Source organism: Salmo trutta, chromosome 8, assembly GCF_901001165.1.
Source record: "Salmo trutta chromosome 8, fSalTru1.1, whole genome shotgun sequence".
Taxonomy (NCBI): Eukaryota; Metazoa; Chordata; class Actinopteri; order Salmoniformes; family Salmonidae; genus Salmo; species Salmo trutta.
The window spans coordinates 51,013,900-51,034,369 of NC_042964.1; the positions used below are offsets into that span (position 1 = coordinate 51,013,900).

Consider the following 20,470-nt stretch of genomic DNA (forward strand, 5'->3'; position numbering starts at 1 on the left):
CTCTCTCAATATATCTGCTATCAATGCTCTCTCTCTCTCTCAATGCTCTCTCTCTCTCTCTCTCAATGCTCTCTCTCTCTCTCTCTCAATGCTCTCTCTCTCTCTCTCTCTCTCTCTCTCTCAATGCTCTCTCTCTCTCTCTCAATGCTCTCTCTCTCAATGCTCTCTCTCTCAATGCTCTCTCTCTCTCAATGCTCTCTCTCTCTCAATGCTCTCTCTCTCTCAATGCTCTCTCTCTCTCAATGCTCTCTCTCTCTCAATGCTCTCTCTCTCTCAATGCTCTCTCTCTCTCTCAATGCTCTCTCTCTCTCTCAATGCTCTCTCTCAATGCTCTCTCTCTCTCTCAATGCTCTCTCTCTCTCTCTCAATGCTCTCTCTCTCTCTCAATGCTCTCTCTCTCTCTCAATGCTCTCTCTCTCTCTCTCAATGCTCTCTCTCTCTCAATGCTCTCTCTCTCTCTCTCTCAATGCTCTCTCTCTCTCTCTCAATGCTCTCTCTCTCTCTCAATGCTCTCTCTCTCTCTCAATGCTCTCTCTCTCTCTCTCTCAATGCTCTCTCTCTCTCTCTCAATGCTCTCTCTCTCTCAATGCTCTCTCTCTCTCAATGCTCTCTCTCTCTCTCAATGCTCTCTCTCTCTCTCAATGCTCTCTCTCAATGCTCTCTCTCTCTCTCAATGCTCTCTCTCTCTCTCAATGCTCTCTCTCTCTCAATGCTCTCTCTCTCTCAATGCTCTCTCTCTCTCAATGCTCTCTCTCTCTCAATGCTCTCTGTCCTCACTGAGCTCTGAGACACTCTGCTCAAAGTCATTATTCCATTCCATGTGATGTTAGTGGACATCTACAGTCACTATGTGTCCTGGGTCACGTACGCATCACAATAATACACAGAGTGAGATCATCCATAGAGGAGCAGGTACCAGTGTGAGTAGAGGGCATTTAGGACTAGATCGCAGGAGCCAGAGCAGATGGTTAGACTTGATAAGACAGCCAGTGTTCTTGTATTGAGGGCTTGTGTCGTAGAATTACAAATCGGTAGTAGAGTGGTTATAGCTGGAGAATCCAGTTCACTCAAAATGTCTGCTGCTTCACCCACCATGGAGTGCTGCTTTGAATAGGAATATCTCTTCTATTATTTGTAATTCTTTGAGCGGTGCGGTACAGTGTGTAGTAACCAGGACGCAGTACTCCACATCGTCCCCTAGGAGCCCCGTGTCGTTCAGAGTGTACTCACCAGGACGCAGTACTCCACGTCGTCCCCTAGGAGCCCCGTGTCGTTCAGAGTGTACTCACCAGGACGCAGTACTCCACGTCGTCCCCTAGGAGCCCCGTGTCGTTCAGAATGTACTCACCAGGACGCAGTACTCCACGTCGTCCCCTAGGAGCCCCATGTCGTTCAGAGTGTACTCACCAGGACGCAGTACTCCACGTCCTCCCCTAGGAGCCCCGTGTCGTTCAGAGTGTACTCACCAGGACGCAGTACTCCACATCGTCCCCTAGGAGTCCCGTGTCGTTCAGAGTGTACTTGGCCTTCTTCATCTTAGCGTCCACTGGACCCTTCTCTACCTGGTGCTTGATGGCCTTGAACAGCTTGTATAGGGGCTCTCCCGCAGAGTCCTACACACACAAAGTGAAGATGCATACACACACACACACACACAGAGAGAGGGGAGTGAGCTCAGCAGTACTAATGAGACCATTCTCTCAGTGTAATTACTGAAGATACAGCTCCATGTTCACTGTCACACATGACTGATTGTTTAAAGAGCGCTTTAATCCAAAAATCAATAAGACCAAATCAATTGGAACATTTCATCTAAAACAGAAGAAATTGCGGGCGGGCGGGCGGGCGGGGCGAGAGAGCGGGTTTAAAAGAGAGGGTTTAAAAGAGAAGGTTTGAATCAATGAGGTGCGTCTCACCCTGAGGAACTGATACAGACAGATGGACATCCAGTTACACAGCATCCTCTCCACCACCGTCTCTGACCTGTACACACACAGTCAGCATGTTAACTACTGTCTGACCTGTACACACACAGTCAGCATGTTAACTACTGTCTGACCTGTACACACACAGTCAGCATGTTAACTACTGTCTCTGACCTGTACACACAGTCAGCATGTTAACTACTGTCTGACCTGTACACACACAGTCAGCATGTTAACTACTGTCTCTGACCTGTACACACAGTCAGCATGTTAACTACTGTCTGACCTGTACACACACAGTCAGCATGTTAACTACTGTCTGACCTGTACACACACAGTCAGCATGTTAACTACTGTCTGACCTGTACACACACAGTCAGCATGTTAACTACTGTCTGACCTGTACACACACAGTCAGCATGTTAACTACTGTCTGACCTGTACACACACAGTCAGCATGTTAACTACTGTCTGACCTGTACACACAGTCAGCATGTTAACTACTGTCTGACCTGTACACACACAGTCAGCATGTTAACTACTGTCTCTGACCTGTACACACACAGTCAGCATGTTAACTACTGTCTCTGACCTGTACACACACAGTCAGCATGTTAACTACTGTCTCTGACCTGTACACACACAGTCAGCATGTTAACTACTGTCTCTGACCTGTACACACACAGTCAGCATGTTAACTACTGTCTCTGACCTGTACACACACAGTCAGCATGTTAACTACTGTCTCTGACCTGTACACACACAGTCAGCATGTTAACTACTGTCTCTGACCTGTACACACACAGTCAGCATGTTAACTACTGTCTGACCTGTACACACACAGTCAGCATGTTAACTACTGTCTGACCTGTACACACACAGTCAGCATGTTAACTACTGTCTCTGACCTGTACACACACAGTCAGCATGTTAACTACTGTCTCTGACCTGTACACACACAGTCAACATGTTAACTACTGTCACCACCTGGGTTTACTAGGACCATACCAAAACACTACTGAACAGAGAGCTACCATTAAACCTTGTCCAATAAGAAATGCCTGTTTTCATGAAGACCAGCCTGATTGGAAGGCTGTGTGTGTCTGACCTGCGCAGCATGAGTTTGGGGTTCTTGCTGTGCACGTATTCCTCCATCAGCTCCAGCAGCAGGCTTCTCATGATGTCTGTGTAGTACTCTAGTTTACCGTGCAGAGCCACGGTTAGTAACGAGGCAAAGTAGACCCTGGACCTGGCGTTAAAGTCTGGACGGCCCTCCAAGGTCTTGATGAACTAAGAACACACAGATACGCAACAGAGAGATGGGGTTAGCAACTCACTATAAGTCTATAGAACATCTGTAGGTACAGAACGATGGCAATACTCAAACTGTATCAGGCACAACTACTGTAGAAGGGCAGCCAGACTAATAGACAGAGCCAGACAGACAGGGAGAGAAACAGCCATCTCAGCTAGCTGAGTAAACCTACATTGATGAGGAAGGTCTTGGAGTTGAGCAGGTTGGAGAACTGGTTGAGGGCCTGAGCTACGATGACCTTCCGTCCCTCGGGGATGTCCAGCTTGCCAGTGATCATGACATCGTTGTCCCCGTCTTTAGAGGGCAGGAAGAAGACCCGGTCTGTGTAGGTTTTATAGTCCAGGAAGGGGATCCTGGCCTCACTCAGGTCATTGGTCTGGTCCTCCATCTCAATCATCAGGTCTGGAAGAAGATACAGAACACAACAACAAGACTAGCTCCTAGGAGAACCAGAACACAACAACAAGACTAGCTCCTATGAGAACCAGAACAACAACAAGACTAGCTCCTAGGAGAACCAGAACAACAACAACAAGACAAGCTCCAAGGAGAACCAGAAAGCAACAAGACTAGCTCCTAGGAGAACCAGAACAACAACAAGACTAGCTCCTAGGAGAACCAGAACAACAACAACAAGACAAGCTCCAAGGAGAACCAGAAAGCAACAAGACTAGCTCCTAGGAGAACCAGAACAACAAGACTAGCTCCAAGGAGAACCAGAACAACAAGACTAGCTCCTAGGAGAACCCGAACGCAACAACAAGACTAGCTCCTAGGAGAACCAGAACAACAAGACTAGCTCCTAGGAGAACCAGAACAACAAGACTAGCTCCAAGGAGAACAAGAACGCAACAAGACTAGCTCCTAGAAGAACCAGAACACAACAACAAGACTAGCTCCTAGGAGAACCAGAACAACAAGACTAGCTCCAAGGAGAACCAGAACAACAAGACTAGCTCCTAGGAGAACCTGAACGCAACAACAAGACTAGCTCCTAGGAGAACCAGAACAACAAGACTAGCTCCTAGGAGAACCAGAACAACAAGACTAGCTCCGAGGAGAACCCGAACGCAACAACAAGATTAGCTCCTAGGAGAACCAGAACACAACAAGACTAGCTCCTAGGAGAACCAGAACACAACAACAAGACCAGCTCCTAGGGGAACCAGAACAACAAGACTAGCTCCTAGGAGAACCAGAACAACATGACTAGCTCCTAGGAGAACCAGAACAAGACTAGCTCCTAGGAGAATCAGAACACAACAACAGACTAGCTCCTAGGAGAACCAGAACACAACAACAATACTAGCTCCTAGGGGAACCAGAACAACAAGACTAGCTCCTAGGAGAACCCGAACGCAACAAGACTAGCTCCTAGGAGAACCCAAACGCAACAACAAGATTAGCTCCTAGGAGAACCCAAACGCAACAACTAGATTAGCTCCTAGGAGAACCCGAACGCAACACCAAGATTAGCTCCTAGGAGAACCCAAACGCAACAACAAGATTAGCTACTAAGAGAACCAGAAAAACAATACTAGCTCCTAGGAGAACCAGAACAACAAGACTAGCTCCTAGGAGAATCCGAACGCAACAACAAGACGAGCTCCTAGGTGAACCCAAACGCAACAAGACTGTAATTGATTTAACTGGGCAAGTCAGTTAACAACAAAATCTCATTTACAATGACGGCCTACCCCAGCCAAACCTGGACGACGCTGAACCAATTGTGCACCACCCTATGGGACTCCCAATCACGGCCGGTTGATACAGCCTTGAATCAAACCAGGGTGTCCGTAGTGACCCCTCTAGCACTTAGATGCATTGCCTTAGACCGCTGCGCCACTCGTGAGCCAGGAGTGGCATGTGTGTGTAATGTTATAGCAGTGTATGTGGTGTGACTGTTCTAGACTGTTCTCTCTGCTACCGCATTGCAAGCGGGTACCGGAGCACCAAGTCTAGGTCCAAGAGGCTTCTAAACAACTGCTACCCCCAAGCCATAAGACTCCTGAACAGCTAATCAAATGGCTACTCAGACTATTTGCTTTGCATTCCCCCCCCCCCACGTTGCTGCTACTCTCTGTTATTATCTATGCATAGTCACTAACTCTACCTACAGTTGAAGTCGGAAGTTTACATACACTTAGGTTGGAGTCATTAAAACTTGTTTTTCAACCACTCGTTTTTCAACCAAACTTTAGTTCTGGCAAGTCGGTTAGGAGATCTACTTTGTGCATCACAAGTAATTTTTCCAACAATTGTTTACAGACAGATTATTTCACTTATAACTCACTGTATCACAATTCCAGTGGTCAGAAGTTTACATACACTAAGTTGACTGTGCCTGTAAACACCTTGGAAAATTCCAGAAAATGATGTCATGGGTTTAGAAGCTTCTGATAGGCTAATTGACATCATTTGAGTCAATTGGAGGTGTACCTGTGGATGTACTTCAAGGTCTACCTTCAAACTCAGTGCCTCTTTGCTTGACTTCATGGGAAATCAAAAGAAAGCAGCCAAAATCTCAGAAAATAAATTGTAGACCTCCACAAGTCTGGTTCATCCTTGGGAGCAATTTCCAAAAGCCTGAAGGTACCACGTTCATCTGTACAAACAATAGTATGCAAGTATGAACACCATGGGACCACACAGAAGTCATACCGCTCAGGAAGGAGACGTGTTCTGTCTCCTAGAGATGAACGTACTTTGGTGCGAAAAGTGCAAATCGATCCCAGAACAACAGCAAAGGACCTTGTGAAGATGCTGGAGGAAACAGGTACAAAAGTATCTATATCCACAGTAAAACAAGTCCTATATCGACATAACCTGAAAGGCTGCTCAGCAAGGAAGAAGCCACTGCTCCAAAACCACCATAAAAAAGCCAGACTACGGTTTGCAACTGCACATGGGGACAAAGATCATACTTTTTGGAGAAATGTTCTCTGGTCTGATGAAACAAAAATAGAACTGTTTGGCCATAACCATTGTTATGTTTGGAGAAAAAGGGTGAGGCTTGCAAGCCTTAGAACACCATCCCAACCGTAGCCGAAGAACACCATCCCAACTGTGAAGCACGGGGGTGGAAGCATCATGTTGTGGGGGTGCTTTGCTGCAGGAGGGACTGGTGCACTTCACAAACTAGATGGCATCATGAGGATGGAATTTATGTGGATATATTGAAGCAACATCTCAAGACATCAGTCAGGAAGTTAAAGCTTGGTCACAAATGGGTCTTCCAAATGGACAATGACCCCAAGCATACTTCCAAAGTTGTGGCAAAATGGCTTAAGGACAACAAAGTCAAGGTATTGGAGTGGCCATCACAAAGCCCTGACCTCAATCCTATAGAACATTTGTGAGCAGAACTGAAAAAGTGTGTGCGAGCAAGGAGGCCTACAAACCTGATTCAGTTACACCAGCTCTGTCAGGAGGAATGGGCCAAAATTCACCCAACTTATTGTGTGAAGCTTGTGGAAGGCTACCCGAAACATTTGACCCAAGTTAAACAATTTAAAAGCAATGCTACCAAATACTAATTGAGTGTATGTAAACTTCTGACCCACTGGGAATAAATCACTCTCTCTACTATTATTCTGTCATCTCACATTCTTAAAATAAAGTGGTGATCCTAACTGACCTAAGACAGAGAATTTTTACTAGGATTAAATGTCAGGAATTGTGAAAAACTGAGTTTAAATGTATTTTGCTAAGGTGTATGTAAACTTCCGACTTCAACTGTACATATAACGTTGACAAACCGGTGCTCCAGCACATTGACTCTACCGGTACCCCCTGTATATAGTCTCGCTATTTTTATTTTACTGCTGCTCTTTAATTATTTGTTACTTTTAATTCTTATTCTTATTTTTTAAACTGCATTGTTGGTTAGGGGCTTGTAAGTAAGCCTTTCACTGTAAGATCAACACCTGTTGTATTCGACGCATGTGACTAATAACATTTGATTTGGTAACGTGTGTGTAATGTTTTAGCAGTGTATGTGGTGTGTGATAGTGTGTGTGTGTGTATTGCGATAGTGTGTGTGTGTAATGTTAGAGCTGTGTGTGTGGTGTGTGATAGTGTGTGAGATAGTGTGAACATACCTGTGAATTCCTTCTTGCAGCGGTCTCTCACACTCTCCTCCAGATGATCCAACTGGTGTTTCACTTTCTCATACTCTCTCTCTGCCTGCTGGCTCTTCCTCCTGTCATATACACACAGGAACAGTCCATTAGACTACTAACACACAGGAACAGTCCATTAGACTACTAACACACAGGAACAGTCCATTAGACTACTAACACATAGGAACAGTCCATTAGACTACTAACACACAGGAACAGTCCATTAGACTACTAACACATAGGAACAGTCCATTAGACTACTAACACATAGGAACAGTCCATTAGACTACTAACACATAGGAACAGTCCATTAGACTACTAACACATAGGAACAGTCCATTAGACTATTAACACAGAGGAACAGTCCATTAGACTACTAACACACAGGAACAGTCCATTAGACTACTAACACACAGGAACAGTCCATTAGACTACTAACACACAGGAACAGTCCATTAGACTACTAACACACAGGAACAGTCCATTAGACTACTAACACACAGGAACAGTCCATTAGACTACTAACACACAGGAACAGTCCATTAGACTACTAACACATAGGAACAGTCCATTAGACTACTAACACATAGGAACAGTCCATTAGACTACTAACACATAGGAACAGTCCATTAGACTACTAACACATAGGAACAGTCCATTAGACTACTAACACATAGGAACAGTCCATTAGACTACTAACACATAGGAACAGTCCATTAGACTACTAACACATAGGAACAGTCCATTAGACTACTAACACACAGGAACAGTCCATTAGACTACTAACACACAGGAACAGTCCATTAGACTACTAACACACAGGAACAGTCCATTAGACTACTAACACACAGGAACAGTCCATTAGACTACTAACACACAGGAACAGTCCATTAGACTACTAACACATAGGAACAGTCCATTAGACTACTAACACATAGGAACAGTCCATTAGACTACTAACACACAGGAACAGTCCATTAGACTACTAACACATAGGAACAGTTCATTAGACTACTAACACATAGGAACAGTCCATTACACTACTAACACATAGGAACAGTCCATTACACTACTAACACACAGGAACAGTCCATTAGACTACTAACACATAGGAACAGTCCATTAGACTACTAACACATAGGAACAGTCCATTAGACTACTAACACATAGGAACAGTCCATTACACTACTAACACATAGGAACAGTCTATTAGATTCCAGAACTGTTCCACAATGTGAATCTGTAGTCTGAACATTTGAGATTATTTCATTGGTTCTAGAGTGTAAACTCCAGACACCCATTTCACCAGGTGAACTAAAAACAATACACCCATCAGAACTACATGAGTGGTGCTTGATGGGAAGTGTAGTTGTGTACCTGTAGCAGTAGACGGACACAGCTATGAACAGTAGCATAGGGACGATGACAGCTGGGATGATGATAGCCAAAGGAACCTCATACTTCCTCTCATAGTTCACTGAGCCCACCACCCACTCACCATTACCAAACTTTATCTGTTAGGGAGAGAGAGATAGACAGCAAGGGAAAGAGAGAGATGAGGGGCAGAGTGTAGAGAGAGAGACAAAGAGAGAGAGAGTTCAAGTCAGTTAAGGGCAAATAGAAGAAAGCTAATTAGCTACACGACGTGTATAATTGTGGAGAGCCAGATATACATCAAGGTGTTGATACTGATATGTCTCTGTCAGGACTGAGTGGTCTCAGTCAGAAGACTAGGATTATTGTATGGTTGAATCAGGTGTGTTACTGCTTTGACTGAAGTGAATTCCTGCAACACAAGACATTGGATTAAGTTTGGACACCCCTGAGTTAGATCGAAATGTACTGGAAGACTAGCACCTATCTGAAATACATGTTGAGAGCCAGAGAGACATCAGCTTGTCCAGTGCTAATGCCTGAAGCCTCTCTCTCTCTATGCCTTGGGTTTAGACAGAAGGCCAGTGTTGTCACCGTTAGGTCCAAAGGGTCGGAGCTGGTGTCTCTGCGCTGGCGTTTGGAGCGGGCTCTGGGTTGGGTGGACGGAGCTTCCAGGAACAGCTTGTCATCCTGCAGGATGGTCACCTTACAGGACGCATCTCCTACAAACGCCTGGGCTTCTTCAGCTGTCATGGCCTTGCTGAAACCACGACCCTGGGGAGAAAGAGAGAGGTGGCTGGCTGTTAACCTCTGGACTGCACTGATTACCTCAATATTGATATGAATTATATCAATATCAATGCACTATAATTGTCTTTTCTCTGCGGGGGGACATCATAGTCACAAAGCAGAATACATTTGTTTGTTACCCCTTTTTCTCTCCAATTTCGTGGTATCCAATTGGTAGTTATAGTCTTGTCTCATCGCTGCAACTCCTGTACGGACTTGGGAGAGGCGAAGGTCGAGAGCCGTGCGTCCTCCGAAACACAACCCAACCAAGCCACACTGCTTCTTGACCGCACTGCTTCTTGCCCACTTAACCCGGAAGCCAGTGGCACCAATGTGTCGGAGGAAACACTGTACACCTGGCAACCGTGTCAGCGTGCACTGCGCCCGACCCGCCACAGGAGTCGCTAGTGCGCGATGATACAAGGACATCCCTGCCGGCCCAAACCCTCCCTAATCTGGACGACGCTGGGCCAATTGTGCGCCGCCCCATGGGTCTCCCGGTCGCGGCCAGCTGCGACAGAGCCTGGACTCCAACCCAGAATCTCTAGTGGCACATCTAGCACTGCGATGCAGTGCCGTAGACCACTGTGCCACTCGGGAGGCTGAAGCAGAATAACATTTAAGCCACATTGGTCCACGGAAAACGATAAGCGAGTATTACCAGAAATAACCCAAAAACCTCCTAAACAGTAACCATGACAACACAACCCCATAAGAGTAGTGTTACTGTTCTTTACCGTGACGATGATGATGGAGGTTTCAGTGATGATGTTCTTGGTCAGTTCATTGAAGAACGGGTCGGGGTGGTAGGCAAAGGTCTTCAGTTCCTCTACCACGTTGTCTAGATGGAGAAAGGTCTTAAAGGACTGGGTCTCAGAGGACCTGTTCACCGCTGGACTTTCAAACAGCAGCACAGTGTCGTTCTTATGTACGGCATACTGGATAAACTGGAGAGGGGGGCAGAGAGAGATAGAAAAGAGAGAGGAGAAGAGAGAGTGGCGAGAAAGGAGAGAGATTCAAAGATTTAATTGAATTTCATTCCTGGCAGGACACTGTCTGTTTTAGAGAGAAGAGAAGTCTGTAGTCACAGACAAAAACATAAAACTCACTGAGTCACTGTTGACATGCTAGCTACCTGCCATGGATAATACCACAGCAACAGTACTGTACACTAGGACATGCTAGCTACCTGCCATGGATAATACCACAGCAACAGTACTGTACACTAGGACATGCTAGCTACCTGCCATGGGTAATACCACAGCAACAGTACTGTACACTAGGACATGCTAGCTACCTGCCATGGATAATACCACAGCAACAGTACTGTACACTAGGACATACTAGCTACCTGCCATGGGTAACACCACAGCAACAGTACTGTACACTAGGACATGCTAGCTACCTGCCATGGATAATACCACAGCAACAGTACTGTACACTAGGACATGCTAGCTACCTGCCGTGGATAATACCACAGCAACAGTACTGTACACTAGGACATGCTAGCTACCTGCCATGGTTAATACCACAGCAACAGTACTGTACACTAGGACATGCTAGCTACCTGCCATGGTTAATACCACAGCAACAGTACTGTACACTAGGACATGCTAGCTACCTGCCATGGTTAATACCACAGCAACAGTACTGTACACTAGGACATACTAGCTACCTGCCATGGATAATACCACAGCAACAGTACTGTACACTAGGACATGCTAGCTACCTGCCATGGATAATACCACAGCAACAGTACTGTACACTAGGACATGCTAGCTACCTGCCATGGATAATACCACAGCAACAGTACTGTACACTAGGACATGCTAGCTACCTGCCATGGTTAATACCACAGCAACAGTACTGTACACTAGGACATGCTAGCTACCTGCCATGGTTAATACCACAGCAACAGTACTGTACACTAGGACATGCTAGCTACCTGCCATGGATAATACCACAGCAACAGTACTGTACACTAGGACATGCTAGCTACCTGCCATGGTTAATACCACAGCAACAGTACTGTACACTAGGACATGCTAGCTACCTGCCGTGGATAATACCACAGCAACAGTACTGTACACTAGGACATGCTAGCTACCTGCCATGGTTAATACCGCAGCAACAGTACTGTACACTAGGACATGCTAGCTACCTGCCATGGATAATACCACAGCAACAGTACTGTACACTAGGACATACTAGCTACCTGCCATGGATAATACCACAGCAACAGTACTGTACACTAGGACATGCTAGCTACCTGCCATGGATAATACCACAGCAACAGTACTGTACACTAGGACATGCTAGCTACCTGCCATGGTTAATACCACAGCAACAGTACTGTACACTAGGACATGCTAGCTACCTGCCATGGTTAATACCACAGCAACAGTACTGTACACTAGGACATGCTAGCTACCTGCCATGGATAATACCACAGCAACAGTACTGTACACTAGGACATGCTAGCTACCTGCCATGGATAATACCACAGCAACAGTACTGTACACTAGGACATGCTAGCTACCTGCCGTGGATAATACCACAGCAACAGTACTGTACACTAGGACATGCTAGCTACCTGCCATGGTTAATACCGCAGCAACAGTACTGTACACTAGGACATGCTAGCTACCTGCCATGGATAATACCACAGCAACAGTACTGTACACTAGGACATACTAGCTACCTGCCATGGATAATACCACAGCAACAGTACTGTACACTAGGACATGCTAGCTACCTGCCATGGTTAATACCACAGCAACAGTACTGTACACTAGGACATGCTAGCTACCTGCCATGGATAATACCACAGCAACAGTACTGTACACTAGGACATGCTAGCTACCTGCCATGGTTAATACCACAGCAACAGTACTGTACACTAGAGGGATTAGAATACACTACTGGCAGGAAACAGACAACTTGTGGAATGGTCTACTAACCTCAATGGGAGTGGACTCTAGAATGATAACATGTAGTGTATTGTATAATAGTAGTGGACTCTAGAATGATAACATGTAGTGTATTGTATAATAGGAGTGGACTCTAGAATGATAACATTAGGTGTAGTGTATAATAGTAGTGGACTCTAGAATGATAACATGTAGTGTATTGTATAATAGTAGTGGACTCTAGAATGATAACATGTAGTGTATTGTATAATAGTAGTGGACTCTAGAATGATAACATGTAGTGTATTGTATAATAGGAGTGGACTCTAGAATGATAACATGTAGTGTATAATAAGAGTGGACTCTAGAATGATAACATGTAGTGTATAATAAGAGTGGACTCTAGAATGATAACATGTAGTGTATTGTATAATAGTAGTGGACTCTAGAATGATAACATGTAGTGTATTGTATAATAGGAGTGGACTCTAGAATGATAACATGTAGTGTATTGTATAATAGGAGTGGACTCTAGAATGATAACATGTATTGTATAATAGGAGTGGACTCTAGAATGATAACATTAGGTGTAGTGTATAATAGGAGTGGACTCTAGAATGATAACATGTATTGTATAATAGGAGTGGACTCTAGAATGATAACATTAGGTGTATTGTATAATAGTAGTGGACTCTAGAATGATAACATGTATTGTATAATAGGAGTGGACTCTAGAATGATAACATTAGGTGTAGTGTATAATAAGAGTGGACTCTAGAATGATAACATGTAGTGTATTGTATAATAGTAGTGGACTCTAGAATGATAACATGTAGTGTATTGTATAATAGTAGTGGACTCTAGAATGATAACATGTAGTGTATAATAGGAGTGGACTCTAGAACGATAACATGTAGTGTATAATAGTAGTGGACTCTAGAATGATAACATGTAGTGTATAATAAGAGTGGACTCTAGAATGATAACATGTAGTGTATAATAGGAGTGGACTCTAGAATGATAACATGTAGTGTATAATAGGAGTGGACTCTAGAATGATAACATTAGGTGTAGTGTATAATAGTAGTGGACTCTAGAATGATAACATTAGGTGTAGTGTATAATAGTAGTGGACTCTAGAATGATAACATGTAGTGTATAATAGTAGTGGACTCTAGAATGATAACATTAGGTGTAGTGTATAATAGTAGTGGACTCTAGAATGATAACATGTAGTGTATTGTATAATAGGAGTGGACTCTAGAATGATAACATGTAGTGTATAATAGTAGTGGACTCTAGAATGATAACATGTAGTGTATAATAGTAGTGGACTCTAGAATGATAACATGTAGTGTATTGTATAATAGGAGTGGACTCTAGAATGATAACATGTATTGTATAATAGGAGTGGACTCTAGAATGATAACATTAGGTGTAGTGTATAATAGGAGTGGACTCTAGAATGATAACATGTAGTGTATAATAGTAGTGGACTCTAGAATGATAACATGTAGTGTATAATAGTAGTGGACTCTAGAATGATAACATATAGTGTATAATAGTAGTGGACTCTAGAATGATAACATGTAGTGTATTGTATAATAGGAGTGGACTCTAGAATGATAACATGTAGTGTATAATAGTAGTGGACTCTAGAATGATAACATGTAGTGTACAATAGGAGTGGACTCTAGAATGATAACGTGTAGTGTATTGTACAATAGGAGTGGACTCTAGAATGATAACATGTATTGTATAATAGGAGTGGACTCTAGAATGATAACATGTAGTGTATAATAGGAGTGGACTCTAGAATGATAACATGTATTGTATTGTATAATAGAAGTGGACTCTAGAATGATAACATGTAGTGTATTGTATAATAGGAGTGGACTCTAGAATGATAACATGTAGTGTATTGTATAATAGGAGTGGACTCTAGAATGATAACATTAGGTGTAGTGTATAATAGTAGTGGACTCTAGAATGATAACATTAGGTGTAGTGTATAATAGGAGTGGACTCTAGAATGATAACATTAGGTGTAGTGTATAATAGGAGTGGACTCTAGAATGATAACATTAGGTGTAGTGTATAATAGGAGTGGACTCTAGAATGATAACATATTGTATAAGTAGTGAGTAGTGTGCACTAACCTCAATGGGAGGGGACTGAGAGAAGTCATCAGCAGAGGGCAGCACCTTCATGGAGGCTCTCTGGACGAGGTTAAAACCACTGCCCACACACACGATCCTCCTGCCTCCACTGAAACACCAGACAACACACATGTCAGCTCTCAATAAAACAACTCTACTGCAACTCTCTGTTGGCTGGGCTCCCTGCTTGTGTCATCAAACCTGTGCAACTCAGCAGAACTCTGCAGCCCCCCTGATGTTCAACCTTCCTAACTTTTCCCATGTCCCTGCTCCTCCGCACACTCCACTGGCTTCCAGTCAAAGCTTGAATCCACTATAATGCCATGATACTTACCTACGGAACAGCAAGAGGAACTGTCCCTCCCTACCTTCAGGCTATGTTCAAACCCTACATCCCAACCCCAACACTCCATTCTGCCACCTCAGGTCTCTTGGCTCTCCCACCCCTATGGGAGGGCAGCTCCCGCTCAGCCCAGTCCAAGCTCTACTCTGTTCTGGCACCCCAATGATGGAACCAGCTTCCTCCTGAAGCTAGGACAACAGAGTACCTGCCCGTCTTCCTCCTGAAGCTAGGACAACAGAGTCCCTGCCCGTCTTCCTCCTGAAGCTAGGACAGCAGAGTCCCTGCTCGTCTTCCTCCTGAAGCTAGGACAGCAGAGTCCCTGCCCGTCTTCCTCCTGAAGCTAGGACAACAGAGTACCTGCCCGTCTTCCTCCTGAAGCTAGGACAACAGAGTCCCTGCCCGTCTTCCTCCTGAAGCTAGGTCAACAAAGTACCTGCCCGTCTTCCCCCTGAAGCTAGGACAACAGAGTACCTGCCCGTCTTCCCCCTGAAGCTAGGACAACAGAGTACCTGCCCGTCTTCCACCTGAAGCTAGGACAGCAGAGTACCTACCCGTCTTCCTCCTGAAGCTAGGACAACAGAGTACCTGCCCGTCTTCCCCCTGAAGCTAGGACAGCAGAGTACCTGCCCGTCTTCCCCCTGAAGCTAGGACAACAGAGTCCCTGCCCGTCTTCTGAAAACATGTTTTGTGAACCAACACTCGCACTTGACTCTTTTCTCTCTTACTAGCTCGGACTGTGAAGGTATAGACAGAGGAAACATGTACTTCCAGTACTATGACTGATATGTGGTTGTCCCACCTAGCCATCTTAAGATGACTGCACTAACTATGTGGCTCTGGATAAGAACATCTGCTAAATGACAAATGTAATGCTCCTGCCTCCACTGAAACACTAGACGACGACACCATATATCAGGGTCATGTTAGGAAGCACAAAACAGGAGAAACCTTTTGAAATGTTTTGAAAGAGGGAGACACTACCTGCATTTGTCCAATAAGAAACTGTCATTTCATTATCCGCTTCAAACTGATTTGCATTCAACCCAACCATCGCTTAAAGAAAAAGAGGTGCTTTGATTTCAACACTCTCTGGAACATTGTTCCTGGATTCTACTCACCACACGAAGCTGTTCTTGGGGCTGTAGTCAGTGAGTTTGGGGTTCTCAGAGTACTGGAAGGAGCCAGGGACGTCCTTGGTGGTGCTCTTCCCATACCTCATTGAGACACTCAGGGTCTCCGATGGAACCTTTTGTCCCTTGTATACACCTGTCTCACAGGTGATCTCACTGCCAAACGACAACCTGAGGGAGAAACAGGGACAGAGAGCATTATGGGACAGGTCAAACAGGGGTTGTAGTGTTGAGGGGAGAGAACGTAATCTCAAAGGAACAAGTCAAACACAATTACTGTATGGCTAATATATTTCAGAGGTCGGCCTTGAGAGAACAATTGAATAGGACATGACATAGGCAACCTGTCCAGACAGCAAACTGCAGGGGTTGGAAGACTCAAGTGTGATCATCCTTACACTTTACAGGGCGTTCCACCCACGGTGACAATGACATCATCCTTGTTTGCCGTATCCAGGTGTTTCCCAGAGATGGTGATGACTGTTCCCCCGGCCGCAGGGCCCGTAGAGGGGGAAACTTTCTCAGGGATGGGGTCCTGGAGGGGATAAGAGATGAGACATCAGTGATAAGGTAACATACTTAGGTCCTGGAGGTTTTCCTGACTACATGACCTGACAAGGAAAAACTCCTGTCCTGACCTTTTAACATTCTATATGGTTATTTAGCAAATGCTTTCATCCAAAATGTTTTACATTTAACACACTGTGTATACATGTACTGTACAATATACTGCATGTGTCCCATGACAAACTCCGGTGTAACAAACACCACTGTCTAACAGCCCAGGGCCCACTGTCTAACAGCCCAGGGCCCACTGTCTAACAGCCCAGGGCCCACTGTCTAACAGCCCAGGGCCCACTGTCTAACACCACTTAGTATTTTATCACCACAACACAGCTACTGAACACCACAACACAGCTACTGAACACCACTTAGTAGTAGTTTGCTGAGAAAATACTGCGAGTAGACAGCCAGATCTGGAGCAGACCAACTTAAAACAGCAGAGAGGCAGAGAGCGAGAGAGAGAGAGGCAGAGAGAGAGACAGCGAGAGAGAGAGAGGCAGAGAGAGAGAGAGAGGCAGAGAGAGAGAGAGAGGCAGAGAGCGAGAGGCAGAGAGCGAGAGAGCAAACGAGAGCGAGAGAGCAAACGAGAGCGAACGAGAGCGAGAGAGCAAACGAGAGCGAGAGAGCAAACGAGAGCGAGAGAGCAAACGAGAGCGAGAGAGCAAACGAGAGCGAGAGAGCAAACGAGAGCGAGAGAGCAAACGAGAGCGAGAGAGCAAACGAGAGCGAGAGAGCGAGCGAGATAGCGAACGAGAGAGCAAACGAGAGAGCAAACGAGAGCGAGAGAGCGAACGAGAGAGCAAACGAGAGTGAGAGAAAGAGAGAGCAAAAGAATGTTATGTTCCCTAGAAAATCTGAAGCTTTGATCAAATCTATAATAAGGAAAAATAGCTTTTCAAGCTCAGTACATTCTCATGGGGACATTGTTATTTTGGAAGAAACAAACAAGAAAATATGAACCCCAAAATAAATGAGTGTAAAAATGTACCATGAAGTAAAATAGGCTCCCAGTATAGATGTGTTTTTGAGTAAATCCTGTTTTTGAGTAAATCCCCGTTAATTTCTCTTTCCTTTCAACAGATGCTATTCTGAATTCTAAGAGCATCTTCTAAGAACTAAGTAGATTGATGAACGTGGAGATGTAAAACCAGCAGAGAGACTAACATAGTGGCTGTATGAGCACTGAGCAGAGCTTTAACCACACTAAGGGCCATGTACAGAATGAAACGTCAGATCACTCCTTCACAGTGTGGGCCCGACTCTTACAACAGTTAGGATTCATGTTGGGGTAAAGAATGGCCCTGTGACTGTATGAAACGTACCCTATAGGTGAAGAGGACCTCTGAACGTCCTGTCCTGCCCCCCTCCACCTCTACCTCCACTACCCCCTGGTTGATGGGCCCTGGGGGGTCCAGTGAAGCAGGAGGCCGGACCGGACCGATCTCACACACAACACTGGAGAAGACACAGAACAGCTGGAGTAAGACAAAGGCCCGGTTTCTCCACCACACACACAAGCAGACATACTGTACATTGAAATGTTGTGTTTAATGAAATATGTTATTCGCTGGACATAAAAGTACATTACAGGCAGGGCCGGTCCTTGCCATTCTGGCGGGACCAAAAAATGCCACCCCCCTTCACAAACCTAGAATAGTCCCAGTAAGCAAAAAAAATAAGTATTTTCTAGGTGTTTAAATCAGGTTCATTTTCGGTTGTGAATTAAAGTTGAAAAGACGTACAGTAGCAGTCAATAGTTTGGACACCTACTGTACTCATTCAAGGGTTTTTCTTTATTTATTATTTTCTACATTGTATAATTATAGTGAAGACATTAAAATTATGAAATAACATATGGAATCATGTAGTAACCAAAAAAAGTGTTAATCAAAATATATTTTATGTATTTGAGATTCTTCAAAGTAGCCACCCTTTGCACAATCTTGTCAATTTGTCAAAAATGTACAGAAACAAACTTGAAACCACTGATCATGACAATGGGATGAAACTCCTGGAAACAGCTGTGATTATCCATTCCATATTGTCCATTTTACTTTGACCGGTCCTGTTTTTAGGATATGTTGTTTGTTAACATGACAGCTCATTTGACAGCTGATTGGTTTCCATTTAGGTTAGGCTATTTGATTGGAGAAACCTGTCTCATTACATCGTCATACATTTTATCTCAAGCCTGAAGGCCACAGAAAAGGCCACATACTCTTTCTTCAACAGCACTCTGGAGAGGCCGGTGGGAACGGACAAGATAAATATTTTGCGACCCTGCCTTTGACAAAGTGGGCACTGCGTATTACAGGGCGGCATCAGCGCTCACCTAAAAAGCCCATATGCCACTAATTGTCATTGTTTCGGGGCAAAACTATGTGAGGTTTTATGTGTTGTTGTTGAAGGTGGGTCTTGGTCAGTTTAGCTCAGCAAATGCCGTCCTCATCAATCTGCCGCCATAGGCAGACGCCTAATCCTGCCTAATGAACGGACCGGCCGTGATTACAGGGATGTAACTCTGCCCCCCCACTATCACTATACCTGGTGGAGACAGAGTATCTGTCCCCCTGGTGAACACAGTCCACTCCAGCCACCGTCACCTTCTTAATGTCCTCCTCCTTTATGCCCAGGTTAGACCCTTTAATGGTCACCACTATCCCGCCTTTCAGAGGCCCGAAACGAGGGATGATCTGGGGATAAGAAAGAAAAGGGATGATTTAGATGAGTGTGGTAGATTAATATAGAATATAAAGGTCAGTGCCATCAGTGTGTATATAGTAGTGAACGGTCATTACAGTAGTTCATCAGTGTGTATATAGTAGTGAACGGTCGTTACAGTAGTTTATCAGTGTGTATATAGTAGTGAATGGTCGTTACAGTAGTAGTTCATCAGTGTGTATATAGTAGTGAACAGTCGTTACAGTAGTAGTTCAGTGTGTATATAGTAGTGAACGGTTGTTACAGTAGTAGTTCAGTGTGTATATTGTAGTGAACGGTCGTTACAGTAGTAGTTCAGTGTGTATATAGTAGTGAACGGTCATTACAGTAGTAGTTCAGTGTGTATATAGTAGTGAATGGTCATTACAGTAGTAGTTCAGTGTGTATATAGTAGTGAACGGTCGTTACAGTAGTTCATCAGTGTGTATATAGTAGAGAACGGTCGTTACAGTAGTAGTTCATCAGTGTGTATATAGTAGTGAACGGTCGTTACAGTAGTTCATCAGTGTGTATACAGTAGTGAACAGTCGTTACAGTAGTAGTTCATCAGTGTGTATATAGTAGTGAACGGTCGTTACAGTAGTAGTTCATCAGTGTGTATATAGTAGTGAACGGTCGTTACAGTAATAGTTCAGTGTGTATATAGTAGTGAACGGTCGTTACAGTAATAGTTCAGTGTGTATATAGTAGTGAACAGTCGTTACAGTAGTAGTTCAGTGTGTATATAGTAGTGAACGGTCGTTACAGTAGTAGTTCAGTGTGTATATAGTAGTGAACGGTCGTTACAGTAGTTCATCAGTGTGTATATAGTAGAGAACGGTCGTTACAGTAGTAGTTCATCAGTGTGTATATAGTAGTGAACGGTCGTTACAGTAGTTCATCAGTGTGTATACAGTAGTGAACAGTCGTTACAGTAGTAGTTCATCAGTGTGTATATAGTAGTGAAAGGTCGTTACAGTAGTAGTTCAGTGTGTATATAGTAGTGAACGGTCATTACAGTAGTAGTTCAGTGTGTATATAGTAGTGAACAGTCGTTACAGTAGTAGTTCATCAGTGTGTATATAGTAGTGAACGGTCATTACAGTAGTAGTTCAGTGTGTATATAGTAGAACGGTCATTA

General features: G+C 44.2%; 1 protein-coding gene and 1 pseudogene across 1 annotated transcript in view; one reads left to right on the forward strand and one right to left on the reverse strand.

The window, feature by feature from the left end:
- LOC115199183 (plexin-B2-like) overlaps positions 1 to 20,470 on the forward strand; it is a 213,584-nt pseudogene that overhangs the window by 67,183 nt on the left and 125,931 nt on the right.
- The window catches only part of LOC115199182 (plexin-B2), a gene marked incomplete at its 3' end in the record, with an annotated part of 43,024 nt that continues 24,020 nt past the window's right edge, over positions 1,467 to 20,470 (reverse strand). The window contains 13 exon segments of the mRNA XM_029761814.1: positions 1,467 to 1,613; positions 1,917 to 1,983; positions 3,034 to 3,215; positions 3,413 to 3,642; positions 7,341 to 7,441; positions 8,739 to 8,875; positions 9,330 to 9,509; positions 10,262 to 10,471; positions 14,593 to 14,701; positions 16,054 to 16,236; positions 16,464 to 16,600; positions 17,952 to 18,084; positions 19,174 to 19,322. Of these exon segments, the coding sequence (XP_029617674.1) occupies positions 1,467 to 1,613; positions 1,917 to 1,983; positions 3,034 to 3,215; positions 3,413 to 3,642; positions 7,341 to 7,441; positions 8,739 to 8,875; positions 9,330 to 9,509; positions 10,262 to 10,471; positions 14,593 to 14,701; positions 16,054 to 16,236; positions 16,464 to 16,600; positions 17,952 to 18,084; positions 19,174 to 19,322 (1,965 nt within the window).